The sequence below is a fragment of the Lagenorhynchus albirostris genome, chromosome 1 (genome assembly GCF_949774975.1).
Source record: "Lagenorhynchus albirostris chromosome 1, mLagAlb1.1, whole genome shotgun sequence".
In the NCBI taxonomy this organism is placed as follows: domain Eukaryota; kingdom Metazoa; phylum Chordata; class Mammalia; order Artiodactyla; family Delphinidae; genus Lagenorhynchus; species Lagenorhynchus albirostris.
The window spans coordinates 156,873,186-156,892,468 of record NC_083095.1 but is presented as its reverse complement, the minus strand read 5'-3'; the positions used below and the strand labels follow the sequence as shown (position 1 = coordinate 156,892,468).

General features: G+C 57.9%; 1 protein-coding gene across 4 annotated transcripts in view; it reads left to right on the top strand.

Annotated features, from left to right (window-relative positions):
- The window catches only part of PCSK6 (proprotein convertase subtilisin/kexin type 6), a 189,886-nt gene extending 170,837 nt beyond the window's left edge, over nucleotides 1–19,049 (top strand). For 3 of the 4 annotated variants that reach the window (XM_060156770.1, XM_060156764.1, XM_060156755.1), the window contains 7 exons: nucleotides 1,649–1,751; nucleotides 2,687–2,883; nucleotides 4,657–4,744; nucleotides 7,671–7,774; nucleotides 12,029–12,158; nucleotides 16,154–16,266; nucleotides 17,661–19,049. In XM_060156770.1, coding sequence (XP_060012753.1) covers nucleotides 1,649–1,751; nucleotides 2,687–2,883; nucleotides 4,657–4,744; nucleotides 7,671–7,774; nucleotides 12,029–12,158; nucleotides 16,154–16,266; nucleotides 17,661–17,758 — 833 coding nt within the window. In that variant the 3' untranslated portion in view covers nucleotides 17,759–19,049. The remainder of the gene's footprint in view (nucleotides 1–1,648; nucleotides 1,752–2,686; nucleotides 2,884–4,656; nucleotides 4,745–7,670; nucleotides 7,775–12,028; nucleotides 12,159–16,153; nucleotides 16,267–17,660) is intronic. The other variant, XM_060156779.1, reaches the window with a different exon arrangement.
- The last annotated feature ends 234 nt before the right edge of the window (nucleotides 19,050–19,283 follow it).

Sequence of the window (19,283 nt, the reverse complement as noted above, 5' to 3'; positions counted from 1 at the left end):
CCCGCCCTCTGTCCAGCAGCGGGGGCACCAAGCAGCACTCTGATGGGGGCACGCAAGTGGAGGGCCAGCTCTCCCCGGGACAAGGAGTAAAGGGGAGGAGGTGAGTGAGGGCCGGAGAGGGGAGTCCAGCTGCCCATGGACAGTAAGGATCCCAGGACGGAAGGGGAGCGGGGCTCCTGGGGGGCTCAGAGGTGTGACAGGCGCCTCGCCAGAGCCATCTGGACAGCTGCCCTGTGAAGGGGTCAGCTGTGAGGTGGACACGAGTAGGGGACGCTCTCAGCCACTGTCACCACAAGTGGATTGGGATGAGGCGAACAAGGACCAAGTCAAATGAGAATCGATCCCCAAATCGAGTGAGCCTGGGGCCTGGGAAGGGGTGGGGGCACCTTGTGCTCCAGCACGACCCCAGCGCCCTCCCCCACCCAGACCACAAGGAGCGTCTAGTGCATCCCCAGGGATGCACGCGGCTCTGAAAGGGGTTCACGGGGGGACCCACAGTGAGAACCTTGGAAATGTCAGCAGCGGTAAACCTTCAGGGAGGGAAGCCAAATACAGCTGAGTCTAACACTGGGAAGGTCTGGAGGCCCTTTAAAGAGGAATGAAGAGGGCTTTGTGCCCCTTAGCAAAGACCCATTGTGGGTGGCAGAGAATGGGGACTTTTGTCTTTCCCTCACGTCCCCAGGAAACTCTGGTGGCTGGCAAGACACCTCTTCTTTGCTTCTGAACTCACTCCCCACCCCCTCCAACAACTAAAACCTTGTAGAAGGTTGTTTTTTCTTCCACGGACTCAAAAACGTGCATAACGCCCCGCCGGGCCCCTCCCTCCCCACATGGGGAGGCTTTCCAGAACCATCTCCCAGAGGAGGAAGAGCGTCGGGGGCCAAGGGAGGTGGGGGTCCCAGCACAGCACCGGCCCTGGCCCCCAGATGAGGAGGACACCTATGGAGGGGCCGCCCGGCCTGAGGGCAAGAGCCAGTCAAACTGGGCTCTTCCCCGAGGCGCAGGTGGAGGGGAGACCTAGGACAGGGCGCCCGATGGGGTCCCCCAGCTCCTGCGTTTTTCTCCGTCGCTTTGACAGCACCACATAGGCTTCCAGAGTTAGAATTTGGGGATCGAGGGAAGACAGGATGCCCCCCTCTGAGGGTGAGAGAGAGGGGAGCTGAAAAGGGCTCAGCTCCTGCCCACCCCAGACCCACCAGGGTCATGGAAACCCACCTGCCTCCTTCACCGCATGTGAGGGACGTGGCGCATTCTGTTCCAGCCTCTCCCGCTTAATTTCCGTCGGATCTTCATGCTTTCCTTCACGATGGAAATCAGAGTTGGTGGCTGGTCCAGCATTGTAACTCCGCTGCAGGGGAGGACGCTGCACGCGGCTGTCCCCTGCCCCTCCCGCCCCGCCATGGCTGCTCCTCTAGAACCTCACAATGCCCGCCTTCACCCACCACCGGCTGTCCTGCCTGTCTCGAGTCATCAGACCCTCTGACACTGGAGCCCAGAGCCAGGCTTGGCTCCCAGCTGCGGCGGGTCCCACAGGGGTGGGTGCTCTGGCCCAGCAGGGGCCTGTGAGACCCGGACATGGGGTCCTAGGAGACTGGACGTGATTGAGAAAGCATCTCTATGGGTGAAAGGAAATGCTTGTTTCTTTAAGGTGTGTGCCATCCGGAGTGTGGTGACAAAGGCTGTGATGGCCCTAACGCAGACCAGTGCTTGAACTGTGTCCACTTCAGCCTGGGGAGCGTCAAGACCAGCAGGTAAAGGGCTGGGCCTCCCCTGCGTGTCCTGGAGACGCCCAGCGTCCCGCTAAGGTGGCCAAGCTGTGTTCTCCACCCCCGCAGCCTGGCAGCATACTTAGGAATTAACCAAACACCCCGGAAAGGAGATCACCCTGAGGGTCACTGCTGGGGAATTTTATGTTTTGGTAACCTTTTATTCTCATCTCATAAATAACTCGTGACCATGAGAACTCAGAGGCCGTGGCATTGTTTTGTCTGTGCTTATAAACTTTTTTCTCTCCATTTTGCTAAACAAAAATGGGTCGTATTGAGCATGACAACCACTTGGGAACTGCAGACAAACGTCATCTTAAGGGCCAGTACGGTTCTAAAAGTCAGCACAGTCGGCCGTGAATGAGAAGCCCCCAGCCCTGAGCGCCGGGTAGGGGTGCAGCCCTCCTGGGGAGCACACACCCACCAGGGCTCTGGCAGGGGTGCGGCTGGGACTCTCAGGGTGTCCCCGGGGCCCAGACACAGCCGCAACCTCTCTGCGCTGGGCGAAGACGTTTGTTCTGCTGGCTGGACACAGCCTGGAGACCGCTCACTGCCCGTGGGCACTGTCAGTGGGGTTTTGCCGGAGCTGAACGTTCCAAAAGTCAGATACCGTCATGGTGTTGCCCAAGGAAGCCAAGCACAACCTGCGAGTGCCCCCGCCCCCCTCGGGGAACCTTTGAAAGGGCAGGAGTCCCAGGTTCCCATGCAAGCCCTCAACCTTCCCCTGCATCAGGAACTTCTCAGGGGCATTAATGGTTCACCTCTGCCCTGGGGCCTGTGTTTCCTCAGAGTCTGCTGACGGGGAGGCAGCTAAGGCTTCCCTCCCAGCCAGCTGCCCTGCCTTGGCCTGACCCTCCTGCTGCCGGCTAGGCGTGGGGCTGGGGCCAGTAGGAAAGTCCTCTCCCGATCTGCTCCCACAGGAAGTGCGTGAGCGTGTGCCCCTTGGGCTACTTTGGGGACATGGCAGCCCGCCGCTGCCGCCGCTGCCACAAGGGGTGCGAGACCTGCTCCGGCCGGGGCCCCACCCAGTGCCTGTCTTGCCGCCGCGGGTTCTACCACCATCAGGAGGTGAACACCTGTGTGACCTTCTGTCCTGCTGGATTTTATGCTGATGAAAGTAAGTGTGTGTCCCCGGGCCTAGAAATGAGGAGTCAGCCCCACTCTGGGCTGGGGTCCCCTCTCCTGGGAGAATTTTCCCCACCCTCTGCTTCCTGTGTACTCTGTCCTGAGAAAGGACCCTTAACGGGAGGAAAGGAGAGAGGATGAAATCAAAGCCCTTGGACCCTGTTAGTGGATAGCAGTTCACACCCAAAACCTGGCCAGGGTGGTTCAAAGTGACTCAGAAATGGAGCCCCCGTAGTCTGGGGTTGTCACACTTCTGTAGGTCAGTGTCCATTATTCAGGATGGACAGGGAGGTAGCTTGAGCCAGTGGCTCTCAGGCTCAGACCGATTTCAGACATCCAAACAGAAAGGCTTCCGGGTAGGCCCTGCGGTCTCTCTTGGAGCAGTGGATGTGGGCGCTGGGCGGGGTGCGGGACCCAGCACCTGCTTGTGGCCTTGGTGGTTGAAACTGGGTGAAAGCCCCTCCCAGCAAGAGCCGCTAAGCTGAAACCGGGGTTTGAGGCCAGGGAGGTCTGCGGGTCTCCACGAATGAAGAGGAGCCTGCTGCCGGGCATAACGGCTCAGGAGGACAGGTGGTTCTTGGCTGTGCACTTTACATAGTGACCACACTCCCAAGAGGTGGACAGCGCTTTCCTCACCTTGCAGGTGGGGAAGTGAAGCCGAGCGAGGCCAAAGGGCCCACAGCTAGTATGACCTAGTGAACTCAGAGCAGCACAGGCGTCCTGCCATCCTGCCTGTCCTGGGAAGTGGAGTGGCTGGGCTCTGGGGCCGGGACCTCACGCCAAGGTTTGAACACTCACCTCGGCCTGGAAGAGGCCAAAGAGAGGGCTTGGGTTAAATTGATGGAGGACAGTTTTCAGATGACGTGTTGGCTGTTGTGCAGGGAGGGGGCAGCGCTTCCCAGAGCTCGCCTCTGGCCCGCATCCTGCAGGAGGGGTCCCATCACAGCGTTGCTCTTACTCCTCTGGGGAAGGAGCCAGGGATCCTTAAGGACATATAAAGCCATGGAATAACCATACTCTTTAGAGGGGACACAGAGTCATGCAAGACACGTTTCACAGGCTTTGCAAACACCTGCCCTGGGCTGCAACCAGACCTGTTTTCGGGTCAGAGGCTCCTCCATCCCTACCCCCCACCCCACCCCTGGGCAAAAACCAGACACCTCGGTCACCCCGAGAGTCACCCCCAGACGCCCTCGCTGAGCCCCTGCAGCGTGTGTGTGATGCCACCTGTGGGGCCCCGAGCACAGGGTGGTGCTGACCGGGTGCCAGGATGAGTGACCTGGGTAATCACTGAGACCCAGGGCTTCCCCAAGGTGTGGTGGGTGTCAGAGATTCATGTCTGTGCAGGTGACCGCCAACGTGTCAGTAAAGACCCCTGTGAGGGCCCTGGGTGGGTGGGGTCACTCAGGGGAACCCTCGGGCCCCACCGGTCACACTTAGGAAGACTGGCACCTCGCTAAACTCTGCTCCCGGGGGAAGATGCAGGACTAGAGCGCGTTTCCTCTGGAAAGGGCCCACCTCCAAGCCTCAAGGTCGTGTGAGGACTTCACTCCGGAAAAGAGGTGCGAGGCCTGTGACCTGACACCTGGGCACGCGGTCTCCACATGCCTCTGGCGGTCGGTCACTATGTCACCTGTCTAGAGACCACGCCGGTGACGGCCGTTCCATCAGCCCCGCCTTGGAACACCCGAGTCTCGTTCGCCCGGGTTTGATCCACATCCACTCTTCCCACCTCTTCTCTTTTCCTCCTCTTATTTTTCTCCAGATCAGAAAAACTGCCTTAAATGCCACCCAAGCTGTAAGAAGTGCATGGATGAACCAGAGAAATGTACTGTCTGTAAAGAAGGATTCAGGTAAGACCCTCCCTCCAGACCTGAGGCGCGGCCGTGGGTATATGCTGGTGTAAGTGTCTGTCATTGATTTACCAAGTGTTTGCCTCCTTTTCCTAAAAGCTAAAATTTCAGAGGCCCAAAGCCTTTCAGGATACAGATTCCGAGTCAAAATCAGATTTCCACTTAGAGATTGGTGTTTATGATAGAAAGTCAGAGGATGGGGAAAATGTCTACATTTTATGCAACATTTGGAGAATTGGTAAGAGCGAGAGCGGATCCTCTCATAGAAAGTAGGGCTGGCGGCTGGAAGGGTAGGGAGTTCTAACAAAGCACAGAGCTCCCTTTCTTAGGCACCGAGCCCCACTCACTCCAGTTTCCTTCCCAGTCTGGATGACTGAGGGAAGGGCAGAGGGGGCTCGCTCTCTGGAGATACTCTGTAAATTCCTGGTTTGCCCGGCTCCACCAAGCTCAGCCCACGCCTCCTTTAAAAGCATCTGACCGAGCTAATGATTTTTTACTAGAATATTTTGGAATGTTGGTGTAGCCTGTTTACTGCCAGCAAATATACATTACTTCTTCCTTGAAGTTATCATCTAGAAGCTTAGAAATCATTCTGTGCAAAATTGTGCTGTGGACCCTCCCGCGATCCAGTCTTGAACCAGGGCCTGCGCTTTAAGGAAGAAAGGGACGGGTCAGCAAGGGCAGTGAGCAGGGGCGGGGCCAGGGGGCATCACCGGGCTCTTGTTAAAATGCAGGTGCTGAGCTTCCCTGGTGGTGCAGTGGTTGGGAGTCCGCCTGCCGACGCAGGGGACGCGGGTTCGTGCCCCAGTCCGGGAAGATCCCACATGCCACGGAGCGGCTGGGCCCGTGAGCCATGGCCGCTGAGCCTGTGCGTCCGGAGCCTGTGCTCCGCAACGGGAGAGGCCGCAGCAGTGAGAGGCCCGCGTACCGCAAAAAAAAAAAATGCAGGTGCTGACCCAGCAGCTCTGTGACTCTGTGTTTCTACCTGGCCCCCAGGGGACAAGGATGCTGCCGTTCCTGCAGCCTCCCCTCCCCTCAAATTCAACCCCCCAGGGTTGAATTCTTTTGCAGTAAGGAGTGAAGGAAGAAAACCAGCATTTTACTCCAGCTGCTCTCGCCAACATTGCCTCATTTAATCTTCACAGCAACCTATGACGTATGTGACATATATGGCATTCTTCACATCTTACTAACGGGGAGAGGAACAGTTTCCGGGAGCAGCATGACTAAGGTTCCCCAAGCCCACCTCACCCCCTCCAGATCAGGGGATGGGAGAGAAGAGGGTCCACTGCCCCACGCTCCTGGGAGTCGGGCGAGGGAAGGGGGACAGGACCCCAGAGTCACACGTCATGCCCGTTCTCTGACCCAGGGAGCTGGACGAGGCAGGATGAGGAGTGGAGGGGTGACATGTGGAGGAAGGGGAGCCTCAGAAGGGAAAGGCGGAGAGGTTCAGCTGGCCGCCATTGGGGCCTGGGAGCTCGGCTGTGGGGACCCTCCCGCAGGGCCCCCCACCCAGGCCGGAGACTCAGGGTGTCAGTGGGAGGCACTGTGTTTCCAGCTCCCTGGAGCCTGTTTCCCAGTAGGGATGTGCTGGAGGGGGTGGTTCATCCCTGCTCCTGTGGGTCAGGTAGGCGAGAGGAGGTCAGATGCTCAGGCCAGGAGCTGTGTCCTGGGGAGAAAATGCCTCTCAGGCAGCAGCCCCCCAGGTGGAGGCAGCGGTGCAGCCGTGACGAGCAGTCAGAGAGGACTGTGGACACTGAAACATCATCAGCCGTAATCCACAGAAAGCTTCCTTATATTGCCCAATATCCTCTTTAGCTGTGGCCTCAAATCATCGGTCCCACTGAAGCAGTGAGGGCGGCTGAGCCGTGCGTCCATCTCTTCAGGCTGGAAACATCCATTAGTAAAGACTTGACTGAACAGCTGGGGGCCAGGACGAGCGGGAGCCCTGGGATCGGCCTCCGCCTTGATACAGAGATGCTTTCAGCCCCACCGACGTCCCCCGCACCAAGCGCAGGAGCCTCTGGCTCTCACAGACCCTGCGGCATGTGTTTGATGTGTCAGGCAGCAGATCCATCTACAACATGTGCAGCAGTGAGCTTGGGAACTGAAGCAGCCGTGGCAGCCAACACCCATTCACACTGCTGGGTGCCCGACACCTGCCAGGGTTCTGTCCTCAAAGTAACCTGACCACGCAGGAGCCTTGGCGGACAGCTGAGGGGACGGAGGGGCAGGAAGCTTGGCTGGCCTGCCCGGGGAAGGGGCAGAGGGTCTGCTCCAGAAGCCATGCGCTCACTGCCTGGCTGAGCGAGGTGAGGGAGGAAGGCCAGAGCCACAGCAGGCAGGGCTGCTGGGTCCCAGGAGCGGATTTTATCTCAGGTTCATTGTGAAGCATAGAAGGTTTCCAGCAAGGGCGAGGCAGGAGCCCACTGGGACTCAGGGTCAGTCTTGCTGCCACCCCCCCTCACGCATCACAGATGCCAAGGCTTCACCCAGGGCTGCGCCCAGTGAGACCGAGCCAGTGGGGTGACCCACCCGTGCTTGAGTTCTTCTCGTGGGCCTTGGGTTCTAGCGTGATTGGTGTCAGTGAAGAGGAGGTGTCACAGAGCAGAAGAGCACAGAAGGTGTGGAGGGCATAGCCTCCCGCACAGGGACCGAGGCCACGGGGCTTTGGGAAGGAGCTTCGGGACCACCGGCCACCAGAAGGTGGAGACTCTGCTTCCAGGCCCGGGTGTCCCTTCCAGCCGGCCTCGAGATGCTGCAGGACAGCTTTGCCGCTTTCATTAGTTCAGAACCTTAAGTGACTCCGAGAGCTGTGCTTCAGCAACCTTCGGTTCCTCTCATGAAAGACATTTGAGGGCAAATCATAATTGAATTAGAGCTTTGGAAAGGATATAAAAGACTGCCTTTTTTTTCTTTTCAACAGCCTTGCACGGGGCAGCTGCATTCCAGACTGTGAGCCAGGCACCTACTTTGACTCTGAGCTGATCAGGTGCGGGGAATGCCATCCCACCTGCCAGACCTGCGTGGGTGAGTTCACGGCCTGCGGGGGCCACATTTGGAGCCCAAGTTCCCCAGGCCGGTGGGCTGACTACCTGGAAACCCAGAAAGCCCTAGGACTTGCGGGCTTCCGTGGGTGTTGCAGCATTAAATCCCAGAAGCCCTACCAGGGGCTGGGAGAGGGGAAAGGGGAATAGTGATTAATGGGTACAGAGGTTCAGCTTGGGAAGATAAAAAATATCTGGGGATGGATGGATGGTGGTGATGCTTGCATAACAATATGAATGTACCTAATGCCACTGAACTGTATGCTTAAATGGTTAGTATGGTCAATTGTATGTTATGTACATTTTACCACAATTTTTAAAATTAAAAAAAAAAAGAAAAACCACAAGGGCCCACTTGGAGCAGCCTGGGTTTCCCAGTGTCAGGAGCCCAGCCAGGTAGGGGATGCTTTCAGGCCGGGAAGGGTTGCTAACTGCTAGTGAGCTCTTGCGTGGAACCCAGCCCTTGCCTCAGGGTAGCAGTGCCGGAGTTTCACGATTCATCGATTCGGGGAGAGGCTGGGCAAGTTCCCGTGGTGAAGGAAGAAGGCTTTTTAAAACATAGCCTTAGTTCCTTGTACCTATCTTCCCTATTTTGAACATTTTACAAAGAGGAAAAGATGTCTGTAAACAATTTTATGTGTATTGTAATTTCCCACAGAGATGATAGCATAGCTGCCTTCCAGGCGCAGTTTTTATGCAGAATCGCAGAGAATGATTGTCTTGTTGGGTTTCGTGCTGCAGACTTGTTGGCACCGGGATATTGTAGCACATTCTGAGCTTGTGGACTCATACGTGTTTCTGATTGAATCTTCTCCTCTTGATCCTCCTTCCTGACCCAGCGCTTTGGTCCTTGTTCTAAGAAACCCACATCAGGTTGAGTTTTTGCTGCAGTAACGCTGTAAGAATTAGGTCTCTGCTGAGTCACTGATGCCGTAACACGGGTCCCGGGATACATGGCAGGACGGGGCAGCCGTCCCAGTGTGGCCACGTGAGCCCATGTCAAGAGGCCCTTGACCCTTGACCCGAAGTGGACATGCCATGGCAAAGACCAGCACTCTCAAGGCCTTTGGAAGATGTGCCTTCCTGGGGCCCCCTCCTGGGACAACCCCCCGCAAGGCAGGGGCCCAGCAGCCTTTCCTAGCGTTTGCTTCGTGGCCTGTCATTTTCATGGTTTCTTTGCCTCATTGTTTAGCCCAGGTTGAAAGAGCATCGCCGATGTCACTTGTTTAAATTTCATAGGCACTTGAATCCATAAAATTCAGGCGTGTAGCTTTATAATGCTTTTGATTTCATTTATTCAGTGTGGTTTCCTTTGTCTGCATCCCCACACTGCCTGTTGGCAAACAGTCTCTCACTCAGTCCAGAGACCTCTTTGTCACTTGAGGGGTCAGGCTGTCCAGGGGTCTCCCCTGCTCCCCACACCCGCCTGCCCGGGTTCCCTCTATGCTCTGGGACGTGTGCATCCACCCCGGCCACTGCTAGGACAGGGACCCCACCCACTTCCAGCGCTGAAGGCTTCTCGCTGCCTGTCACGGTCCCTGTCGGGAGCCCCTGGCCACCTGGCCCTCCCCTCCCAGCTCCCACTCCGTGACCACTGCTGCTGCCCGCCTGTGAGGGGCCTGGATGCAGTGTGGGGAGAGTCGTGGTTAGGCACGAGTACAGCATGGAGCACGGTGGCATCTGTCCCCACCCCAGGCCAGCAGTACCTTGGGACACTCAGTGGTGACTCAGTAGGAATAAGCCTCATCCCATCCTGGTCCAAGTCCCCAGAGCCTCTGGCACAGATGATGTGATCCCTTGGGGAACCCATCTGCCTTGGGTGGGTGCAGGGGACCCGGCAGGGCATGGCGCGTGGGTCAGCGGCTAGCGGCCAGTGGGGCACATGTGTGTGGAGTTGAGGGGCATGAGGGCCGGTCCTCACCCAGGGGAGCACGACATGAAATAGCAGATAAAAACCACCATGACAGGTCAAGAGAGAGATGGCAGAAGAAAGGAACGCGTTTTGTATCTTAGCACCCTTCATAGCACGTTTTTCCTGCCTTTTGAATAAGGGCCCTGCGTTTTCACTTTGTCCTGGGCCCCACAAATGATGCAGTGGATCCTGCCTAAGCATCACCCGTTTTGCTACGATTTTTATGATCTGTGTCCGCTTTTCAAGTGACGCCTGGAAAGCCTTGTGACTAAATGGAATCCCTGAGGGACTTTGAACTACGAAGTTCACAGTGTTTAGTAGTAGTGAAAATAGTGGCTCTAGGAGATCTGTGTTGACTCAGCTTTTGTCATCGTGGTAAAAGATCCGGGACATAAAACCTGCCACTTTGAAGTGCGCGCCTCAGCAGCACTGAGCACCTTCACGTTGTCACGGGGCCGTCGCCTCCGCCCATCCCAGGGCTTTCTCTTCTTCTAACCCCAGCTGAACGGGTTTCATCAGCTTTTTTTTTTTTGCGGTACGCGGGCCTCTCACTGCTGTGGCCTCTCCCGTTGCAGAGCACAGGCTCCGGATGCGCAGGCTCAGCGGCCATGGCTCACGGGCCCAACCGCTCCGCAGCATGTGGGATCTTCCCGGACCAGGGCACGAACCCGTGTCCCCTGCATCGGCAGGCGGACTCTCAACCACTGCGCCACCAGGGAAGCCCCATCCGCTTTTAAGTTTAGCAAATTGAGCGTTAAACTAGGAGCAAATAAAAATGAGTGTTATTTCCCATTGCGGAAGCTCCTAAGGCACTGGGGACCCTGGCGGCCCGGGCAGTAGGACATGGGTGATGGGGGTTGTGGGGGGCACCAATGCCAGATGCTCCCTGCAGATAAGTGATGGGGGCTGGGGCACAAGAGCAGCCGTCCATCCAGAAGGACATAAACCGGACGCATTTGTGGGGCGGCTCTCCCACTGCGTTGCTGCAACAGAGGGAGGACACCCCCATGGAGACCCCAGGCAGGTGCGCAGCTACTCCTCGTGAAGGCCCTGGAACCCCAAGGGCTCCCGCTTCTGCCTCACGCTCAGTCCTGGGTGAGCTCAGAATCTCCTTCCAAGCTGGAAGCTATGGTTCTGAGAGCAGAAACCAGCTGCCGGAGCACCAAACCTCAGGACTTGCAGAGCCGCCCTGCAGACCCCCGTCTGCAAAGGGGTCCTCCCGTGACGCAGCCCAGAGGCCCCCCGTAGGTCCAGAATTCACTCCACCTGTGCCTCAGCTGTCAGGCCTCAAGCCGAGACGGGACCACAGTGGGGGGAGGTCTAAGGAGGGGCTGTGGTCTCCGTGAGCATCTGAGATGGTTTCTCCCTGAGCCGTCAGCCGGTGGCCACCTCGCTGCCTCTCTGATGCTCCTTGGGGACTCTGACACGGAAGTGCACACCCAGCACTGACTTGTCGTTGGCCTGAGTGAATGAACAGATGGGCAGACAGACAGATGGACAGCACGGTTTCTTCTCTCTGGACCACTGCCTGCCCAGGCTGATGAGTCCTCCTGACTGGGCTGCAGATTTTCCTTCACGACTCTTGACCCTTTGTTCAGAGCTCTTGCCTTTTCTGGTCCCCACGCCTCACCCCATAAGCCCTTAGCTGTTTTTTCTCTGTTGAAAGAGTCCTGATCCTTCACACCAAATACCTGTCAACCCCAGGCCCCCAAACCTCTTCTTTCCCTTTTCCCACATATTCTTACACCAAGTTCTGTCCACTAGAAATACGATGTGAGCTACTGATGCAGCTTTAAGTTCCCTCAAGAAACAGGTGAAAATAATTATAACATCTTATTTAACCCCATGTATCTAAATGCTATCATTTCTACATGTAATCAATATTTAAAAAATCAACAAGCTATTTCACTTTTTTTTTTTAAACTATGTCTCTGAAATCCAGTGTGTAAGTGTGTTTGGCCAGGCCACATTTTGAGAACTCAGAGCTACCTGTGGCCACCTTAGCCGGAATCGGGCCCAGGCCTGTTGGGGAAGGAGGCACCTGGAATCAGGGCCGATGAACGCGGCCCAGGCAGCGGGAGGTGTGCTGAGCTTGGTGCAGCCTCCGTGTCCCCATCCGTGAGATGTGGGCGTGAGGCCCATCTCCCAGGAGTGGCGAGGCGGGCCCAGTGCAGATGCACAGTGGCACCTGGGTGAATCTAGCTGTGTGGTGGCCTTGGGGCGTCTGAATAGGACCTGGATCTCACAGGTGCTGCGGCAGGTCTAGGACACGTGATGGGCAGGTGGGCAGTCCCTGACCTGTGCTGCTTTTCCCGTACCCCTCAGGGCCCAGCAGAGAAGAATGTATTCACTGTGCCCCAAACTTCCACTTCCAAGACTGGAAATGTGTGCCAGCCTGTGGCGAGGGCTTCTACCCCGAGGAGATGCCGGGCTTGCCCCACAAAGTGTGCCGAAGGTATGTGCGCGTTCCAGGCAGTCCTCCGGACTTAGCCCGAGATGGCCGGGGAAGGGCGGTCAGCGGTGCCTGTGGAGGAGTGGCAGGAGGGCTGGGTCTGGTGGCCCCTGTCCCAGGGGCTGGGGGCAGGGTGTGCCATGTTCCACGACAGCAGTGGGTGCAGTGGGCAGACAGGAACCCGTTTACAGAGGGGGGGACCCTGCAGGTGGTGATGGCCAAGGTCACAGTCAGGCGGCGGCCCTCATGCCTTTGTTCACGTCCTGAGTATCTGTGGAGACCTACTGTGTATCCGGCGCTGTGTGGCTGGGAGGGCAGGACGCGGAGGACGGGGCCCTGACTGGCGGAGCCACCACCCCGGGGCAGACGCCAGGGAGCCCCACCTGCACCCCGGACCACAGTGTGTTCACAGCATGTCATTAAGGAAACCACGTGTAGGATTTGTTTAAAATTTAAATTGGATAATTTAGAGAAAATACAAGATCCCGACAACTTCCTCATTCTAAAGCCGCTTCCAGCCAGTGCAGAGATGTTATAACCCTGCTCATTCTCCTTTTCCGCTCCCTCCCGTGTGTCCGCAAGGCGCACTGTCCTTTTTTGGGCGCTCTGAGCAGTGTTCTCTCTTGTCACGGGATGCGGGCAGTGAAAGGAGAAGCCGTCTGCTTGGTGTCCTCTTGTCCTGCTGATCTTGCCTCATGTCAGGCCTCATCACCTGGAGCCCAGGAACAGGGCAGGGCAGTCTGTCTCGTCTAGGCTGAGAGTGACGATGAGGAGTCTGCAGGTGACCTTGAAGATCATGATGGTGGGAGTGGGGAAGGGACCGTCCCTCTGACGTAGACTCAAAGAGGGAGCCTCAGGCGCCCACTTCAGAGCAGTGCAGGGAGACCATGCCCATCTGGCAGCTCACAGCTGGGGACCCACAGTGGGGATCTTTGAGATCCTCTCAGGCTGTGTTTGAGAACTCTTGTGGATTGTAACCTATTCTTTAAAACAAACAAACAAACGAAAACCAACAACCTACGTGAGCAAATGAGAGACCACCTGCTCCTTGCGCTTGTGGGACCCACTCAAAGAGGGTTAGGGTTTCAGCCCCACTACCCAGCCACCTTCACCCAGCCTTGCTGAGTCCCGTGAAGGACCCTCGGCACCGGTGTCTGAAGTAAAGTTTCATTTTAACCAGCCAGCTGGTTCCAGAGTGATTACCCTAAGTATGGCAGCCAGGGACAATGCGGAATTACACAGACACCCTGGCTCTCAGAGGATGCTGGGAATTCCCACGAGTATGGCAGCCAGCCCCCGCAGGGCCCCCAGAAGCTATGGGGTCCCCAGGGCCAGGAGGCGGGGGGCAGGCAGCCCCCGTGAGTCCCTCCTTGGCCGAGGAGGGCAGGAGCTCCCTGGGTGCTCACCTCCACGCGTGGCAAAGCTTTCAGTCCTGGAGGAGCGTCCAGTGCTGGGGCTGACACAGCAGGCCTCAGAGATATACCCCCAGGAAGCGCCCTGCACGGGACGCCTAGGTGGTGAATTGCAGCGCTTCAGAGAATTCCCGTCTCCCGAGTCCCAGGGCTCTGGAGACCCCTCAGTGTGGATGCTCCTGGAAGGACAAATGGCCTTGGGCCTCTCCCCACCGAGGCAGCAGCAGCGTTCAGAGAACCTGGCTTCCCGAAGGCCCCAGAATGCTGAGTGCTGGCCAGGGCAGCCTCGAGGGAGCGAGCAGCTAGGCAGGGCTCATGGGGAAAAGCCGGGCCGGGACGCAGGCCTGCCAGGTCGGCAGCCTGCATGCCAAGTCGAGACCCGTTATGCTGAGGCCCACGGCTGAGAACAGTCCATGATGAGTATCTCAAAAGAGGCGCCGGCCACCCCAAGACTTAGGAAGAGGACCTAGAAGAGGGAGCAAGGACCTCTTTGAAGATAGAGCAACTCGGTGGGGTGTCTGCCCCCCGCCCTCCTACCACCCTCCCTCCCCCGGCCCCTCCTGGGTATGTTGAGGCAGGGCAAGACTCAGGCAGGCCTTCTGCTCTGTCCTGTGCCCAGTGTGACGAGATTTCTGCCATCTGACTGTCACCTGGAACTGCCTAAAGACGGGAGGCGGGGAAGTGGTCCAGCAGCAGGGCAGGGAGAGGACTGCATCGGGCGCCGCCCTGCAGAGTTTGGCAGGACGGTCGCTGTGGTGTTTGCGGGTGAGGGCAGAACCAGAGGCGTCTTGAAAGCCCCCTGCCCAAGAGGACCACCTGCCAGGCACGGTAACCTTGACGGAGGAGCCAAGAGGGTCTCTCGGAGAAACAGGGGCCCCGAGGCAGTTGGGGGAGCGGCCTGGTGCCGGATTTTTCCCCACGCCGGGGCCTCCAGATCCGAGCCCAGGCTGGCCGACACCTGACCGAGGCCTTGTGAGGCCCTGAGAGAGAGCCCGTCCGAGGCTGCCCGGGCTTCTGCTTGCGGAACGGGGAGATGCTGGAAAGTGGTGGATTAAGCTGCTGCATTGTGGTCATTTGTTACATGGCCGAAGAAAACTGACACAGCTCCGGGGGCTGCCGTGGAGATCCTGAGGCTGTGTGAGGCTGAATTTGGAGAAGAAAGGAGCTGTGTGCAGCCGGGTCTCCACTGTAGCCGCCCCCTTACTGTTTATAGCAAAGCAACCCTCAGCCAGGGCCTTCGAGACAGCTGACCACCAATTACATGGCTGGGCTTGGCGCTAGCTCCTGTGTCACTAGCAGACATCATCTGTAAGAGAAGCGGGGGTTGGGGGGAGTGGTCCCCTGTGCAGTGGCATGAGGGGCCCGTGGCCCGGCCAGAGCGGTGCAGCAGGACAGGGGCCGGGCCCTGGGATCTTCCCCAAAGTGCGCAGTAAGAGTCTGCACGTCGGGCCCCGTCCTCCCGCTCCAGGGTCTGTGAGGGGGGAGGGCAGGCTCTTGCTGCAGGAGGATGCAGTTTGCCTGTGGGTTTACATGTTTATAAACATAAACTATGGGCCCGAACTCCCGTTTGGAGGTGCCCTCAGTGACCCCAGGAGAACAAAAGCCAGGCTGAGGGCCTGCTGTCCCGGAGGCCCTGTGCAGGCAGAATCCATGATGGCACCTGACCCCGGCACAGGCCCACTCACGAAGGAGGCCTACAGTGAGCCGTGCTGTTGGCGTCTGGTCGCTGCCTGGGAGGTGGCATCTGTCCCAAGCACTGCCTACCCGATGCCCCGCCCACCCTGTCCGAGCCCTGCTCCCTGGCCTGCAGCTGACAGGGAGCTGGGAGGTGGGTCTAGGGAGACCCAGTCCCTGGAGCTGGTCACGGAGAAGGCAGCAGGTACAGCCCAGGTCCCTTCATGGCCCAGAGCAGGAAGGGGCGTCGGCAGGCTCTTCTGTGAGGGGCCCGACGGTGAGTCGTTTAGGCTTTGCCGGCCGTACAGCCTCCAGAGTAGCCGCTCAGCTCCAGTGCCACAGACGCAGCCCCAGACAGATGCAGATAAACGCACGGGACAGTGGAGTGCGCCGACCCTCCCACCCCCAAGGTCATGGCACTCTGTCAGCAATAGTCCTGGGTCCTGTCTCCGGGACAGGTCGAAAGGGCATCCCCACCCTCTGTCCCCAGGGGGGAGACCGACGTCACCACAAAGGAGGCTCAGCCCCGGCTAGCCCCAGGGTCATGTCCGTCACATTCAGGGGAGCCTGGCCCCAAGCCCCAAGAGTCAATGCTGACATCCTCAGGGAGCCACCTGTGGCCACAGTGCCCAGGAGGGCGTCCAGGTGAGCCACGGGGAGGTTCAGAGACCTGGGCCCATCCTCAGCTCTGGGCATCCTCCTGCCAACTGGCCGTGACTGTCTCCGCGCTCCCAGGGCAATAGAGGAGATACATGCAGATGCTTGGCCAGGGTCTCGGGCCGTCGTGGGGGGCACAGTTACAGCCACAGTTACAGTCGTGGGGGGCACAGTGCGGGAGGGCGGGAGGGCTCTGGGAAGGGGCCTGGAGTGACTGTGTCTCTTTCCCATCTGGGAACCCGTGTTCCCCTGCAGGTGTGACGAGAGCTGCTTGAGCTGTGAAGGCTCCAGCAGGAACTGCAGCCGGTGTAAGACAGGCTTCACACAGCTGGGAACCTCGTGCATCACCAACCACACGTGCAGCAACGGTGAGCATGGGGGGGTGACCGCCCTGAGCTACCTCGGGGCTGCCCCGGGCAGAAGAGAAAGGAAAAGAAGACGCAGGGACCGCAGTCCCTTGGACAGCCCTGTGGCCCCTCCTCTCAGTGACCACTTGGCTCTCCCCTGGGCCTCCTCCCTTCCCTTTAGGCCTCTCACATTGACCAGACAGGCATCTCCACTACCAGCACAGCTAGTGCGGGTCGGTCCGTTGAGTGACTCTTACAAATGATTCTGTTCTCGCACCATTCCCACTCTCCTGCCATAAGCCCAAGGTGGCCTGGGTGTGGTGACATGTGTTAGGAGAGGCCAGACCTTGGAGGTCAAAGTCAGGAGGCCTGAAGGCTCTCAGCCTCCCTGCACATGTGTCAAGGCCCGCGTGTCCATGGGAAGGACCTGCCTCTGTGCTGTGGGAGAGCTGTAGGAGAGCCCTGGTGCTCTAAGCCGACAGGGAGAGGCAAGGATGGACTGTGAAAACAGGATCTCAGAGGAGACCAGTTTGGGGATTCCGGGCAAGAGAAAGCTTGGCAGGGGACTCTGGCCTGGAGACCCAGTGCAGGGGCCGTGGGCAGACGTGCCGTGGCGAGAAGGAGCCTCCATGGCTCAGCAAGCCTAGGGAGGAGCAGTCTGGGGCTGGCTCTGGGCACTGCGAGCTGGCAGGCGTGCAGGAGAGGGTAACCGCCAGTGCCATGCTGTCCGTGGGCACGGAGCTGGCACCGGCCCCGGCCTGGCAGAGCGTGAAGCCCGCAGAGAGCACCCTGGGCACGCCCTGTGGACCACAAGGTGGTTTTCTTGGCTTGCAGAATTACGTCCCTTCAAAGGCCAGGAAGCTTCTGATTTAGGAAGCCACCTCCTTGGGTTATGTATCCAGCCCGGGAAAGTGAGGCTGTCCCCGGGGGGGTCTCCCGGTTCCCATGAATGGCAACATCCTCAAAAGCCAGCTGCCGAGGGGAGGGGCCAGCCTCCATGGCTCTTCCCTTCCCCCTCAGCCTTCCCCTCTTGGTGACCCTCTTCCTCCCCCATTTGGGGTGTCCCTGGGATCACGGCGTAGCCTCCATCCTGCCCCCTGCCAGGCCTGACCCCATCTTCCTCCCAAGTCCCCCAGCACAGCTGTCCAGGAAGAGGAACGGGGACCACGAGGGCTCCCTGGCACAGCCCAGGTGTCCCCAGGCCCCGCCCACTCCCCTGCCACCCCGAGTCTGCTTTTGTCTCCCAGACTCAGCTCTGGCCTCTGCCGCGCCAGGCCCACCACACATCACGGGGGTGACTGGGAGGGCTGCCGCCCCCGCTCCCACTATGTCCCCAGCAGAGTGGGGTGATAGGAACAATCCTAACTGGCCCCCAAATCTCACATGTCTCTCCTTTCTCCTTCCCGGGGGCCCAGCCGATGAGACCTTCTGCGAGATGGTCAAGTCCAACCGGCTCTGCGAACGCAAGCTCTTCATCCAGTTCTGCTGCCGCACCTGCCTCCTGGCTGGGTAGGGGCGCCCGGCCGCCCGCACAGGGCAGGGCCCCTCCTGTCTGTCCGTCCACCTTCCTCCAGGCTGTCGGCCAGAGTCTGTTTCAGGAGTGGTACCCTGCATCTGACAGCTTTATCTCCCCAGGAGCGAGGTCCTTCCGCGGCATCTCTGGGCGCCCAGGCCAGGTGGATGAGGGCTTCGAGGAGGTGTCGGCAATGTCCTCTCACACCTTGCTTGCTGGCTCCATTCTTCTGGCTAACTCACAACGGGAACAGAACCAATTCCAGGAATCCACAGCTCCGGCTTCAGAGCAGCTTCTGGGGCCATAAGTTTACTGAATCTTCGAGACCAAAGCAGAAAGGCAGGATGCTTGGTGCATTGCTCTTCTCCCCGTGCTTTTGGGCAGCCCGCAGACCCCTGGGCTGTGCCCCTGCGTGATGGAGGGCTAAGGGGCATACCTGCTCATCTGCCTGCCACAGTCTGGGGGATGGTTTGGTCAGACTGTAAATAAAACAGATTTTGGGGCTTCAAACGTGTGACCACTGGGGATGGAGCATCTATTTCTCCATAATCAGCGACTTCTGAAACTGCAGCCATGGCTTAGAAAGTCTAATCCCAAACGGATGGGTTGGAGGGACCCTCCTTCCTCTGCCGCCCTTTCCTCTGAGGGAGCTGAAGGTCCCTGGTCTCTGCATCCTATCTGTGTCTCTGGGAGTCTCATGGCCCAGATGAACGGTCACCTCTGCCTAACACAGAGGGTCCCCAGGAGGCATCCCGGGGGCTGGCCAAAAGGTGCCCCAACAACCAAGCAATTCTTCCTACCAAAATGTAAACCCAGCCTGTGAACTGTTAATTGTCTGTCGTGTCCCATTTTGTGGAATTGCTTTGAAAATACATTGGCCCTGCTTTTCAGGAGACTTGTTCTTAAGGTGGGCGCCCCTGCGTCTGTGTGTGCTATGAGCCTAACAACACGGCTGGATTTATTTTTGCCAAACCTGTGTGGGTATTTTATAAGCTACGTGTTCTGATTTTTACCAATGTTAATTATTTTGACAAATATTTCATATATTTTCATTGATATGCACAGATCTGCTTGATCAAGTCCCTTTAATATGGGAGTAACATTTGCCTTAAATTTTTTCGAGCTCGTTCTCCATTTCGTCCTGCTCCCCTCTTTGACTGTAACACATTTGACGAGTCCCCTGTCAGCTGGGGGGGAGCCCAGCTGTTGTTTGTTGAATCCACAACTCCGAAAATGAAATCCACAAAGCAAATACAGTGTTAACCCTAAATTAATAAAAGAGTTAACATTTCATGGCAAAGGAGCCTGTGTTTCTTCCCAAGGCACAACGTTGAAACGTGGGTACTGGCCAGTGTGTGAAATGGCTTTATGTGTGCTTTTATTTCAAGGTCTTTGAGCTTTAGCGAATAATCTGCAGCAAAGTCGTGGGAGAATCCCAAAGTTCCAGCTCCAGGGTGTCCTTTGGCAAACAGACCTTCTTCAGGCCACAGAAGCCCAGACTGCAAGCCTCTTCACCTGGCTGCGA